The sequence below is a fragment of the Cebus imitator genome, unplaced genomic scaffold (genome assembly GCF_001604975.1).
Source record: "Cebus imitator isolate Cc_AM_T3 unplaced genomic scaffold, Cebus_imitator-1.0 Scaffold549, whole genome shotgun sequence".
Lineage (NCBI taxonomy): Eukaryota > Metazoa > Chordata > Mammalia > Primates > Cebidae > Cebus > Cebus imitator.
In genome coordinates this window covers 56285-70147 of record NW_016107864.1, presented here as the reverse complement: position 1 = coordinate 70147, position 13863 = coordinate 56285, and the positions used below count along the sequence as shown (strand labels likewise).

Here is a 13863-nt window from a genome sequence, read left to right as displayed (position 1 = left end):
TTTCAAATTGAAAGTGCTGCCTTCTTCATTTGAAATGCAAATTTCATTTCTTGAGGTAGACTCTGTGGTCATTGGTTTGTGTCTTTTTTTCCTAGTATTTAATGCTAGAATATGTCCTTAAAATATTGTTTGCAGTGTCTGAGCTACCTGTTTTTTCCAGTCTGACTCCTTTCCCATATGATTGCTGGGAACAGTGTTCTGTTTAGGTGGTTCTTTTCCGGGTCTGCAGCATCCTCACGTGCATGTTGGCATGTTCGATCAATACTCAGCTGAATACTCAGGAGGGAGCATCTACACATCTCCAGCATTCTCTCTTCATGCAGTTCTCTCCTCTTGTTTCTATGCTCTGTAAACTCTATCTTTGTTGATCTCTTTGAGCTCAGTTCCATTTTTGCACCTCAGAAGGGATGCATCTTTTATCTCTTGTCTCTTGAGATGAACTGGCTTCATTGTTTGAGGTCCATTGTCTTGAAAACTCGTTTTCTGTATTTTGTCTGGTTTTGTTGCTGTTGTTGTTTCAAGCAGGAGAGTAAATTTCATTTTTATTACTTCATCTTCATAAGAAGCAGCCATTTCCCCATACATCATCATTTTTAAGCCTCATGATAATCTCGTAAGTTCAGTATTATTCTTAATAAAAATCCTCATCTTGAAGAAACTGAAACTCAGAAAAGCCTAGTAGTGGTTACAGTTTGAGTGTTTGTATCAGTCCTCTAGATATAACACCAGTGCTTTTTACAATGCACCTGTCTGCCTCAAGCAACTGATTCAACAATCTTATCAGGTCTCAATTTGGTGTATTTTAAATATCTTTAATATATCTTGGTTTCAGATTCAAGTGCCTTAGGAGTTTGTAGAAAATGGGTGTTTCTAAATCAAGTGTTTTCTTCTGGGATCTCATTGAGTATTTTTTGACAGTGGATATTCATCATCAAAAACTGCCTGCACTAAACACTTATTTGAATGGATAATTACTCTCATTTTTTAAACTCTGAATTCAAATAAGAAACGTGTAAAATTATTTCTCTCAAAACTTTCATATTTGGGGCTTTGATATGGCTTTATGTTTTATTTCTTTATTGCTGACTCCAACATGGACAAACTTTTTTTTTTTTTTGGCAATGAAACATATTAAAATATAAATAATCCAAGAATAGGTATTAAGCCAATACTCTCACATGAAATACTAATTAATTTTGTCTGATATGAAGACATAAATGGGCTTCTGATTCTGATATTTTACCACATGCATTAGTATCATGTTACCAATATTTTTCTTCAATGTCTGTTACTATTATTGTTCCAGTACAGTATTTCCTAAAGTATGGTGTTAATCAGTCTTAAATAATGTGAGTTCAGACTTCTGAGAGTTAAAAAACTCAAACTGTATTTTTTCTATTCTCTCACTCAACAACAGTCATCACAGAAGATTTCTGTGACCACATAAATAGGGTTCTCCATGAACAAGCAAGCAGTCAGTTCAGCAGGAAACACCAGCTGAGAGTCCTCCAATTCAATTCTAATACCATCTACCTGGAGATGGTGTCAGATCCCACAGGTTAATGGATTAGTCTCACAAGACCACCTTCCTTCTTCCCACCAGTAATAAGTCTGGGTCTCCAGAAATTGTGCCCAACCAGCTTCAAGGTAAAGTTCACATGACCTCTCTATGGGTTCAACTGATTTTCTGGAGTGGCTAACTAAACTCATAGAAACTTACATTTACCAGCTTATTATAAAACATATTACAAATACACATATGAAGAGATGTCTACAGTGAGGTATAGGGGAAAGGGCATGGAGCTTCCATGCTCTCCCTGGGTGCACCATCCTCCAGGAACCTCCATTATTTCAGTTATTTGGAGTCTATCTGAACCCTCTCTCTTTGTGGACTTTTAATAGAGATGTCATTAATTAGACATGACTGACAATCATTAAAAATATGGACAAAAAGTGTAGATTCTTCTTGGCTTCTGTGTTAGGGTATTCTTGTATTGCTATAAAGAAATACTTGAGACTGGGTACTTTGTAAGAAAAGAAGTTCAATTCACTCACCGTTTTGCAGGCTGTACAGGAAGTACAGCACCAGCATATGCTTCTGGGGAGGCCTCACAAGTTGTGGAAGGTGAAGCAGGATCAGGCACATCACATGGCCAGGAGCAAGAGAGAGTGAAGTGTGGGGCAAATGCCACACTTTACAACAACTAGATCTTGTGATAACTCACTCACTGCCATGAGAACAGCACTAAGAGGATGGTGCCAAACCATTCATTAGAAAACCTACGTTACGATCCAGTCACCTACCACCAAGCCCCACCTCCAACACTGGAGATTACAATTTGACATGAGATTCAGAGAGAAGACATATCCAAACTATATCATTCTGCCCTGGCCCCTCAAATCTCATATTCTCACATTGTAAGATATAATCGCTTCTTCTCAACAGCCCCCCAAAATGTTAACTCATTCCTGAGTCAACTCAATCAACAGTCCCAAGTCCAGTATCTCATCTGAGAAAAGGCAAGTCACTTCCACCTATAAATCTGTAAAATCAAATATGTTAATTACTCTCAAGATACAATGGGGGCATAGGCATTGGGTAACCATTCCAAGAGGGAGAAATTAGCCAAAAGAAAGGGGCTACAGGACCCATGCAAGTTTGAAACCCAGTAGGGAAGTTATTAAATCTTAAAGCTCCAAAATAATCTCTCTTGCCTCCATGTTCCATTTCCAGGGCACAACGGGTGGGCTCCCATGGCCTTGGGAAGCTCTGCCCTTGTGGCTTTGCAAGGTTCAACCCCTATGACTACTCTCACGCGTTGGTGTTGAGTGCCTATGGTTTTTCCAAAGGCAGGGTGTAAGTTGCCAGTGATCTACCATTCTGGGGTCTGAATGATGGTAGCCGCATTCTCACAGCTGCACTAGGCAGTTCCCTTGTGGTACTCTGTGTCGGGGCTCTAAGCTCACATTTTCTCTCCACTCTGCCCTGGTAGCAGTTTTCTGCTGGGGCTCCAACCCTCCCCAAGCTTTTGCTTGGGCACCCAGTCTGTCTCATACAGCTCTAAAATCTAGGCAGAGGCTGTTAGTCATTCTTCACTCTTGAAGTCTGCATGCCTACAGGCTTAACACCATGTGGAAGCCACCAAGGCTTATGACTTACATTCTCCAAAGTGGCAGTCCAAGATATACTTGTTCTTCTTTGAGCCACAGCTACAGCTTGAGTGGCCTGGATGTGGGTGACAGTGTTCTGAGGCTGCACAGGGCAGCAGGGCCCTGGACTAGGCCCACAGAGCCATTCTTTCCTCCTAGGCCTCTGGGCCTGTGACGGAAGCAGCTGCCACCAAGGTCTCGGAAATGCCTAAGAAGCCTTTCCCTCATAATCTTGGATAGCACTTGGTTCTCTTTTAGTTAGGCAAATATCTTTAGCAAATGGTTGCTCCACAGCCTGCTTCAATTTATCACCTGAAAAAGCTCCCTTTCTCTGCCATGTAGTCAGGCTGCAAATTTTTCCAACTTTTATGCTCTTTTTCTCTTTTAAGTTCCAGTTTCAATTTCAGGTCATTTATTTGATCCCACATCTAAGCACAGACCATTAGAAGAAGTGAGGCTACATCTTGAACACTTTGCTGCTTAGAAATTTCCTCAGCAAGGTACTGTAAATCATCATTCTTTGGTTCAAACTTCCACAGATCTCTAGGGCATGAACAAAATGAGCCAAGTTCTTTGTTAAGGCATAACAAGGATGACTTTTTCATGAGTGCCCAATAAGTTCCCCATTTCCATCTGAGACTTTGTCAGCCTGAATTTCACTGTCCATATCACTATTATCATTTTGGTCACTAACATATAACTGGTCTCTAAGTAGTCATAAACTTTCCCTTATCTTTCTGTCTTTTACTGAGCCTCTCAAACTCTTTTGACCTCTGCCTGTTACCCAGTTCCAAATGTGCTTCCACATTTTCAGTTTTCTTTATAGCAATGTCCTACTCCTTGGTACCAATTTCCTGTGTCAGGTCATTCTTACATTGTTATAAAAAAACACCTAAGACTGGGTACTTTATAAGAAAAACATTTAATTAGCTCATGGTTCTGCAGGCTGTGCAAGAAGCATAGTGCTGGCATCTGCTTCTGGGGAGGTCTCATGAGGCTTCTACTCATGGCAGAAGGCAGAGTGGAAGCAGGCACATCACATGGCCTGAGGAGGAACAAAACATAGAGTAGGGTAGAGGTAAGATGCCACATTTAACACCTAGATCTGGTGAGAACTCACTCACCATTGCAAGAACAGTATCAAAGGGATGGTGCTAAACTGTTCATTAGAACACATCTGCCATGATCTAACCACCTCCCACCAGGCTCCACATCCAAAACTGGGGATTACAATTTAACATGAGGTTTGAACGGCACAAATATCTAAATTATATCAGCCTTTCTGTGTGGCATTCTTTCCTCCAGCATATAGGACAAGATCCCTTCTGAAAGGCAGATCTTATGATCTACAATAAGATAAAGTAGGTCGAATAATTTCTTTATAGTTTGCCCAAAGCTAAAAAGACAAGGAAAGATTAGAATATATTTTTAGTTTTGAGGTCTACCTCTGAGGCCTGCTTCTGAGGCCTAAAAGACCCTAATATTATAACAAAACTCTGTACAAGGACACACGGAGTTATGAGCCAGAAACTGTGGACAAATACACAAGCATACACGCACACACGTGTGTCCACACACACACACATATATATATATATTTAGGAGTGTATGTATGTGTATATATATATATATATATATACACACCTAAATATATACTTTTGTAATATTTTATGTATTTATATAACATAGATATATAATTTCTGCTGTGAAAAACTGCTGTGAAGAAATGATTTTATAATTACATTAAAATTATAATTTTATTATAATTTCTTCACAGCAGAATTTGTCATTTTCCAACCTGTTGATGTACATTGAGTCTCTAAAATATGGATAGGGAATAATCCCCAGTATATGTAACCATGGAATCCTTTTCTCACACTAGATTTCTGTTCTCTCCAAATACAATCTTGAAAATGTTAATGTTGTGCAAGGACGAGGAATCTCTAATCTGGGTGTTAGCTGTAGCAGTTATTTAATTTAATTTTATTTGGCTCTTAAAATACTGTTCCTGTATTCCCTCCCAGGCAATTATTTTCTTTCAGTAGACTTTAAAAAGTCAGATTTTAAGTTTGAAAGATGCTTAATTGTTCTGAGCAATGGCTAAGTCATTAATGAATATTTCAAAGGGCATAGGCAGAAGACGACATTCTGATGCACCAGGAAGTATCCTCTAACTAACCCACTTCAAATACTGGTGAGACATACTCGTCAGAGAGATTGTAGACAACACTAGATGGAAACTTACTGTAAGAGAAAAAGAAGCACTTCCAAGCTAGTGTGACCAGCCTTTTTAAATATAAAAAACCCTTTGAATGTCAAAAACTGCACACATTCTACAAATATTATTTGTACTTTTAGTACCTTTGATTTAGAGAATATGGCAATAAACAACTATGATTTCAGTAATTCTTAATTTATAATTTTGTAACTGCAACAGCTTGTATGTACACACAAGAAGATGCAAGGCATATTTCAGTCCATGAACAATGCTCAGTTACATGAGGATTCTAGACCCACACTAAGCATCTACAGTGACCCACAGTGCCTGCAGCCCACAAATTGGGGACTGTGGTCCTAGGTCCTCCAGCTTTTTAACACTATGAGAAATAAAATAACATTTATCTAACAACATTTATAAAATGCTGGCTTTATAATATAAGGCATTGTGATAGAGATTTGAAAAACAGAGATAACAAAGATAGCTCTTCTCTTTCAGATATTTATAATTTAATGGAGAAAGATGAATATAAATGTTTACATGCTGGTCTAAGAATATGAAAAATTCTACTTATTTGTTAATGTAATACAGCAAGAAAACATTCTATTGACTGTAGTTACTTCAGCCTTTGTAGATGGTATCATTTTTCTCTCTGCAGTAAATTAGTTTCTGAGTGGCAAAGTAACTTTATCCCAAAGTAGTTTAGGGTTCAAAAGGTGAGCGTCTCTGTCCAAGGGTAGAATTTTTTGAAAGATACAAGGAAACAAAGAAACAGCTAAATAGCTCTACACAGGAAGTGGAGGGAAACTTACTTTGTTGTGTATAAATGCTGAGAAGAGAGGAGGGAAAGATTACAGAAAAAGAAAGGGAGAGAAATAAGCATGGTGGTGGCAAAAAGTTTGTAGGTGAGTAGGAGTGTGTACAGGAGAGTGCTGTGGAAGAATGTTACATGGAAAGAAATTTATTTTGACTAGTGACCAAAGGGTCACTTTTATGGCGGAGTGGTTATTAAGGTAACCTCTTACTACAGTAAAGCATTAATGTAGAGAAGTTCAAAAATCACAATGGTACATGAATTTTTAAGATAAACACAACCTACTAAACACCACTGGATCAATAAATGACATTGCTACAACCCAGAGAAACTTCATTGCCAATGTACTTTTACATTGCTTTGAACACATTATTTAATCTTCATTTTATTAATAGTAGTTTGGTACACATATAGATGGTTGTATGAGTAGTTTCTTGGGAACAAAAAACGAGGGAATGTTATCTGTTCTCAGTGTCTGGGTTTCTTTGTAGCAAAAAGAAGACAAAAGATAAATTAACTGAAAAGTGAGCAAATTAAAGTAAGAACAGGAAATTGGAGCGGTTAGAAACCATGAGAATGGGCCGGGCGCGGTGGCTCAAGCCTGTAATCCCAGCCCTGTGGGAGGCCGAGGCGGTGGATCACGAGGTCAAGAGATCGAGACCATCCTGGTCAACATGGTGAAACCCCGTCTCTACTAAAACTACAAAAAATTAGCTGGGCATGGTGGTGCNAACCCCGTCTCTACTAAAACTACAAAAAATTAGCTGGGCATGGTGGTGCGTGCCTGTAATCCCAGCTACTCAGGAGGCTGAGGCAGGAGAACTGCCTGAACCCAGGAGGCAGACGTTGCGGTGAGCCGAGATCGCGCCATTGCACTTCAGCCTGGGTAACAAGAGCGAAACTCCGTCTCAAAAAAAAAAAAAAAGAAACCATGAGAATGTAAATTCATTGGTACTGACAAATGTTTTGAAGTAGACTTTTCACTGAACAAGACTTAACATGTACAGCAGCACAGGAACTTAACCGGGCATGCAATTTTAAAATGAAAGATCACGATTTGTGAAGTGGCTGGAACACAGATTTCATGAGTTTAAGAAATGGAAGATGAGGCATAAAGAATATAAATGACCAATTTGAGGAGTTTTGACTGGAGCAGAGCTCGGTTGGCTTCTTTTTGCAGACATTGGAGAAGCAAGAACGATCTTTATGAATGGAAGTAACATTAATGAGATTTGCTCTTTAGGTGAAGACCTCTGAAACTAATTTTTAGCATCAAATGGAGAAGAAAAAAGCTGTTATCAAAAACATTAGATAGGGAGATTTTAATATTTAAAGTGAGGGATAATAAAAAGTATGCTGAAAACAGAAGTATAGACATGTGAACAATGAAAAGGAGGGAACAGAAGTAGAAAATGCTGAAACAGTAGAATGAACACTATTTTGTCACCAGTTGGCTGTGTGGATGAAAGAGGTGATGGCTACTCACTCCTACACCTTGAGACACAGCATGGATGAGTCTATCATTTACTTAAACTGGGGATATGAAAAGGAGGAACCTAAAGTTTGAGGTGGTGGTTATAGAAGTTACAATGAAGTTAATTTTAGATGTTTAAGTTTGAGATGCCCTTAGGAGATTTAGGTGAGATCTTCAGTGACGCTTCTGGAAACTACTGTAGATGACAGGGAAAAATTAGAGAAAATTATAGAAAAATTATAATTTTTCTATAATTATAGAAAATTTATAGAAAAGAGACAATAACTGAATGTGAGTGACAGAATGGTTGTAAAGGAAATCATCCTTAAAAAAGTAGAATAACATCATTATTAGGAAACAGTTTTAACTTAATTCTTTGTAGCTTACGGTATTACTGTTAATGTACTAATGTACTAATATACAATTAGGGGAAACCTATATTCTTATTACTTTTAATATAGTATTACTAAATTTAATTTGTAATTTAGGTTTTCCATATTTGTGCAATTTAAATAAAACATACTGAAATCAAGGTCACGGTAAATAATATATATTTCTGTACTCTAATAATACCATGTAGTTAAAACATTTAAGGGCCATAGTAGTATATTGATTTAAGTTTTTAAATGCTTAGAATGATAACAAAAATTAACAAAGCTACAAACATTTTAGACATCACAAGTGACAGCTTTATTTATACAACAACATTAGAGTTTCAGGAGTAGCAACAACTAAGAATGAAGAGTAGAGGAAGAACTGGTGTTAGGTCGGATGGAGAAGGAAGCAACCGAAAATTCCTTTACTGCATACTTGAAAAGGTGAAAGAAATGCAAAAGTCAAAATTTTTAAAGGCAGTGAAGATATCTAGAAGCAACAAAAACAAAAAGAACTAACACAAAGGGAAGAGCATCAAGGAAGCAAGGTGTCATCGGCTTCTTTTATTGCCTAGAATACTTGCAGGTTCTGACTGCAGAATTCAGTTTGAGGATCTCTCTAGGTTTACATGCAGGAATGTTAATTTTCTAAGGTTGCCATTACAAAGAACCAAAAATTGGGTGGCTTAACACAGTTGAAATTGATTGCCTCCCAGTTTTGGAGGCTAGAAGACTGAAATCAGGTGTCAGCAGTGCCATACTCCCTCTGAGACTCTAGGTAGAATTCTTCCTAACTTCTGGTGATGACCATCAATCCTTGAAATTCCTTGGATTGCTCTTGCATCAATCCAGTCTCTGCCTGTGCCATCCCATGGTGTTCTCCTCGGGTCTTTCTCTGTGTCTACGTCTCTTCTCCTCTTTATATAAAGATATCTATCATACTGAATTAAGGGCCTACCCTACTACACTTTATCCTTATTAGTTATACTTCTAAAGAAGATCATACAGGTTCTGGCAAAAGACATGAATTAAGGAAGGGGTAGCAAGTGGTAATTCAACCCAGTATAAGATACTCCTTAGAAAAAGAAGCACCAGTAATGCTTTTGGTTATTAAAATGACACTTTATAAATTCCAGGAGCCCTAAAAGCATGGGAATATTTTCTCCCATGATTCCCTTGCTGATTCTGGGGGCTGCATGAGAGGCTCAAGATTTTGAAGAGGGAGATTTAGATCTTAAATTGTTTTGTAATATTTATAAGAAAAGCTCACTTGAGGAATGAAGATTCCTCACACTTTAGCTGGCCTTTTCCTCAAGATATAGGCCAAATTTTCTTTCTGAATCATAGAGACGAAAGAGAAAAGACTATCCAGAAAATAAGTCATATTTGTGACATGGTCACATGGCTTAACAGAGGTGTAACTGGGTAGTAGAAGGAGAGGAGAGAGAAATGCAGCAAGAGGAATGTTTAAGGGAAAAAATTTTTAACTGATGCAAGCCTTTATTCTACAGCTTTAAGGAGCTCTGGAAACCATAAGAAAGTAGTATATAAAGGAAATTACACCAAAGTTCATCATGGTCACTAAAACTTAAAAATATATATATACAATTTTAAAATAAAAAAGACATATTGCGATATTGCCACCACAGGAAACACATCAAGAATGATGGCTAACTTCTCAGTGAAATCACAAAATCTAGAAGAAAATGAAATGTCATTTTTAAAGAAAAAATAAGAATGAAGTAAGAAAACAAAACAAAACCAATATTGAATGTTATGCTCAGTGAAAATATCTTTTAAAAATCAAAGATGAAATAAAAATTTTCTCAGGAAAATTTTGGTACAACTTCTTGACAGTAGATCTGCGTACATAAGACATACTAAAGGAATTTCTTCGGGCTGAAATGATAGATGAAAGCCTGGAAGTATAAGAAGGAATGAAGAATGATAGCCTCAATAACTACAAAATGATTGATCATCTATGGCTGCAATTACAACAGAGTCCTTTGGTACATAGAGTATATATAAAAGTAAACTATTTGGCAACTGCACAAAAAAATTGTGAAGGGGTATATAGAGTTAAATACTTGCAAGCTTCTTGAAAGTGAATAAGAACTTAAAATAGTCTGTTTTAAACTAAGGACTCATTTGGTAATTTCTATTGAAAACTCTAAATAAATTATACAAACAGATGAAGCAAAAAAGTTGAGAGAATAAAATAATAAAAATTATTGATTAATACAAAACAAAGCAGAAAAGACAGAAGAATAAAGAACTAAATAACAAACTGGACAAAAAGAAAACAAGTAGCAAATGAGAGATACAGTAAAATAATAAGCCAAACTTCTGATTTGGCAATTTTATCATAAATATAGCTGACAAAGGACTCATATCCATACTACATGAGGAACTCTTATAATAGATATTAAAAAGATAATAAACTCAGAGGAATGTTCAAAAGTCTTGAACAGACACAATAGGATACCAGCTTTCCAAAAACATATGAAAAGGACCTTAACTTTGAAATACATCATGAAAAAGCCAGGTGAAATCACAATATGGTAGAACTACACATTCACAGATGGTCAAAAATACCAAAGAAAAAACAAGTATTAACAAGGGGGTGGAGCAACTTAAACTCTCATACATGATAGGGCTGAAATGCTCAGTGGACACTGGATTACATAAAACTAGAATCAAAAGTAGAGAGTAGAGAATATTTTAGTATCTTTTATTGTACTTCATAGTAAGATATAAATAATTCTAAGAATTATTTTTTCTTGTATCTTTGATCTATATATTGACTATTATATAATGCAGATTTGATGGTGATTATTAAATCTGTTATATTTAATTTGTTTAGTCCAGCAGATTGGTTAAACTCTAGACAAATCTGAGTTCAGTTTTAAGTTTCAGTGCTTAGGAGTTACATGACTGGAGGAGGTTATTTTGTCTCTTTAAATCATGCTTTTGTTAGCTTTAAAATGAGGATAATAATATACATCCCTCATTCAGAAATATAACAGAGGCACTACATATAAAGTAATCCATGTTTATGTACCAAATGACATCTATTATCAGATAAGATCCCAAGTTGGAGGACTAAATGGTGCTTTCCATGACTGCAGTAAAGAACAGATTCTGAGCAGAGAGATCACACCAAGGTGCTCACCTGAGAGACAGAGAGCTACAGCAGCAAGGTCAAGGAAGGATTTTACAGAATGGTTTCCATAGAAATGATATTTTCATGTAAATCAGTTAAAGTTTTCAAGACTATATTTAATCAGGATTTCCAGCAAATAAAGAATCAGAGAAACAAAGAACTATTTTTAGGAGGAGACATTTCTGACAAAAAGCAGTGGGAAAAGAAGAAATTAGTAAAGAAAGAGGGTGCAGATCAACTGGAAAAATTCCCTTAAATACACTGGTTAGTGTTGTCACCAATTCCTCATAAAGAGGAACTGGAGATGAGATCAGAGCTACTGCTTACCTTTTATAAGTCCTCCAATGAAGCTACACATACTAATAAGTACACAAACATAGGATAGACCACAGAAGGACATATGCTTCCCAAATTTCTAGAGGAAACAAGTTTGTTTTCTTCAGAAACTAGATAGAACTGTTAAAATACTAAATTAGATACATTTGAAATTATGAGCCATAAGTGACAATGCTATTTTTTCTCACATATTTTTCCATAAAAATAAAAACAAAGGAAATGAGTAAGCATTTGAAGATTCTGGACATAGCAGGATCTAAAGTGGGAAAGAAGGGAACACACTCTCACAGTATGTTGCAATGATTTCTGGATTTCATTGACAGGTATATTATCCCACACTCTAGCATTCTTCCCTTCCCCTTCTACCCAAATAGGAACTGATACAGGATTGCTGGGTGCTTGTTTTACAAAGCAATTATATTTAAAAACAATCACAAAGCACCATTTACTATTTCCATTATTTCCTAAAAGAACAAACTGATACCAGAAACACAGGATGAACATGACCTCAGAGGGAGAAAGCTTTATGAATAGCTTACCAAGTTGTTCCTATTTTTACCATTTTGTTGTTGGTATGTGACAAACTCTCTGTGAGGTAGAATTGGTCCATGGACCAAAATTTTAAGCCCACTGCTCTAATCAATTCTGATATTCCAGCACCATGGATAAATTCTGATATTCCAGCACCATGGATAAAGGCACCTGTATCACCAACTAACAACAACAGATCAGAGCAAGTATTTACTCTAGTAAGATTTTAAATAATTTATTAACATTTTATCTTTTAAAAATTTGAGCATGTTCCATGTTCAATTTGCATTTTCCTCCTATGCAAATGTATATGGGTTTCTTATTACACAGTGTAGGATAAGTCAGTTCCCCCCAAAAAAATCCTCCCAATTTTAACAAACTTTAACATTTGCAGGCACAGATATTAGAGATATAATATAGATGATATCGATATAGATATAGACAGTATATGCTGGCTCTACCTGGTTATTAGAGTCAATATTCCTTTTGGACATGTCACAAATAATATTAACCCAAACTCTAATTTTAATTTTAAACTCTTATCATATCAATTATAATGCTTAATTGCAATTTTTCTTGGCATTACTATGTCCATTCCAAGAGAGTAAACCTTTGAAGGCAGGAACTAGCTTTCTCCATCCTGGTATTCTTAAAACTAAAGCAATATTTGGTACCTTCTTAGCCTCTTATTTGTTGGATGATTGAATGAATTACTCTACTTTAGTTACGTTTCCTGAAACATCATGACAATTATATATAGCAAATCCCTGGTACTATTTTATGGTTTTTTGATGGAAGTAACAATTGGATCTGTCCTTCAATACTCATTTATTCATTCTTTGTACATATATAAAACCATTACTATGTGCTTCCACTGTGGGAACTCCTCTGGATAATAGAAATGAGCAGAATGTAGTCACTGCATTCAAGGATGTCAGAAATAGTCCCATTCTGGAGCTCACATGATCTTTTTAGCACAATGCTGTATGGAAACACATTCAATTTTTTGGATGATACAAATAGAAATTATCTAATAATCACATAAAATACTACTAAATACTTGCTCTGATATGTGTTTCCTAATGAAACTAAAACCTGTTTATCACCATAAGTGGCAATACCTACTTTGCTTATGTAAGTCCTCTCCTCTAACAAATTACAGCCACTGTCCCCATGACATGGTTAACTTACATTGGAGGCTCAGCCTTATGCACTTTAAATGAAACAATACATCTGCTTACTATTGCAAGTCTTGTTGTATTTGCTGTTCTCCTGTGGAAACCCTTCCAGTCGGCACTGAAAACGATGCTGCCAAAATTCTTGAAACCACGGGTTTCGGTGGTTTGTTTCTGGCCGGAGCTTCAGATAATAATCATCAAACCACTTGACGTCGGGAGATTGGAGCTTGATTGTGATGCCACCAACAGCTTCTCGCTGATATCCATCTGTCACATCATACCTGTCAGCCCAGCCATCACTGTGGAGAAACAAAAACACCCTCAGCTTAGAACAGATATCTCCTAAGCAAATGAGTCCATTTGCTTTCCTTTTGACAGGATTAGTCATTAAATAGATCCTTCAGACCACATGATGGTCCGACATTACACTGAGGTGATTATTGATATAGCAGCTTGTTAGAATAAAAACTACAATAAAACCGTGGATACTTTGGGTTTAAGATTACCAAAAGGCACTAGCCTCACTTACCTTAAACTGTAGAGAATAACCTAGAGCTTCTGGCAGAATTTTACTTGTTGTAAAATATAGTATATATGTATATGTGTGTGTGCATGTGTGTGTATA

The 13863-nt window shown here is 36.5% G+C and overlaps 1 protein-coding gene across 1 annotated transcript in view; it reads right to left on the bottom strand.

The window, feature by feature from the left end:
• Nucleotides 1–13626, bottom strand: part of GRM5 (glutamate metabotropic receptor 5) — a 155258-nt gene extending 141632 nt beyond the window's left edge. The window contains exon 1 of the mRNA XM_017515413.2: nt 13302–13626. Coding sequence (XP_017370902.1) covers nt 13302–13626 — 325 coding nt within the window. The remainder of the gene's footprint in view (nt 1–13301) is intronic.
• Between the last annotated feature and the right edge of the window lie 237 nt (nt 13627–13863).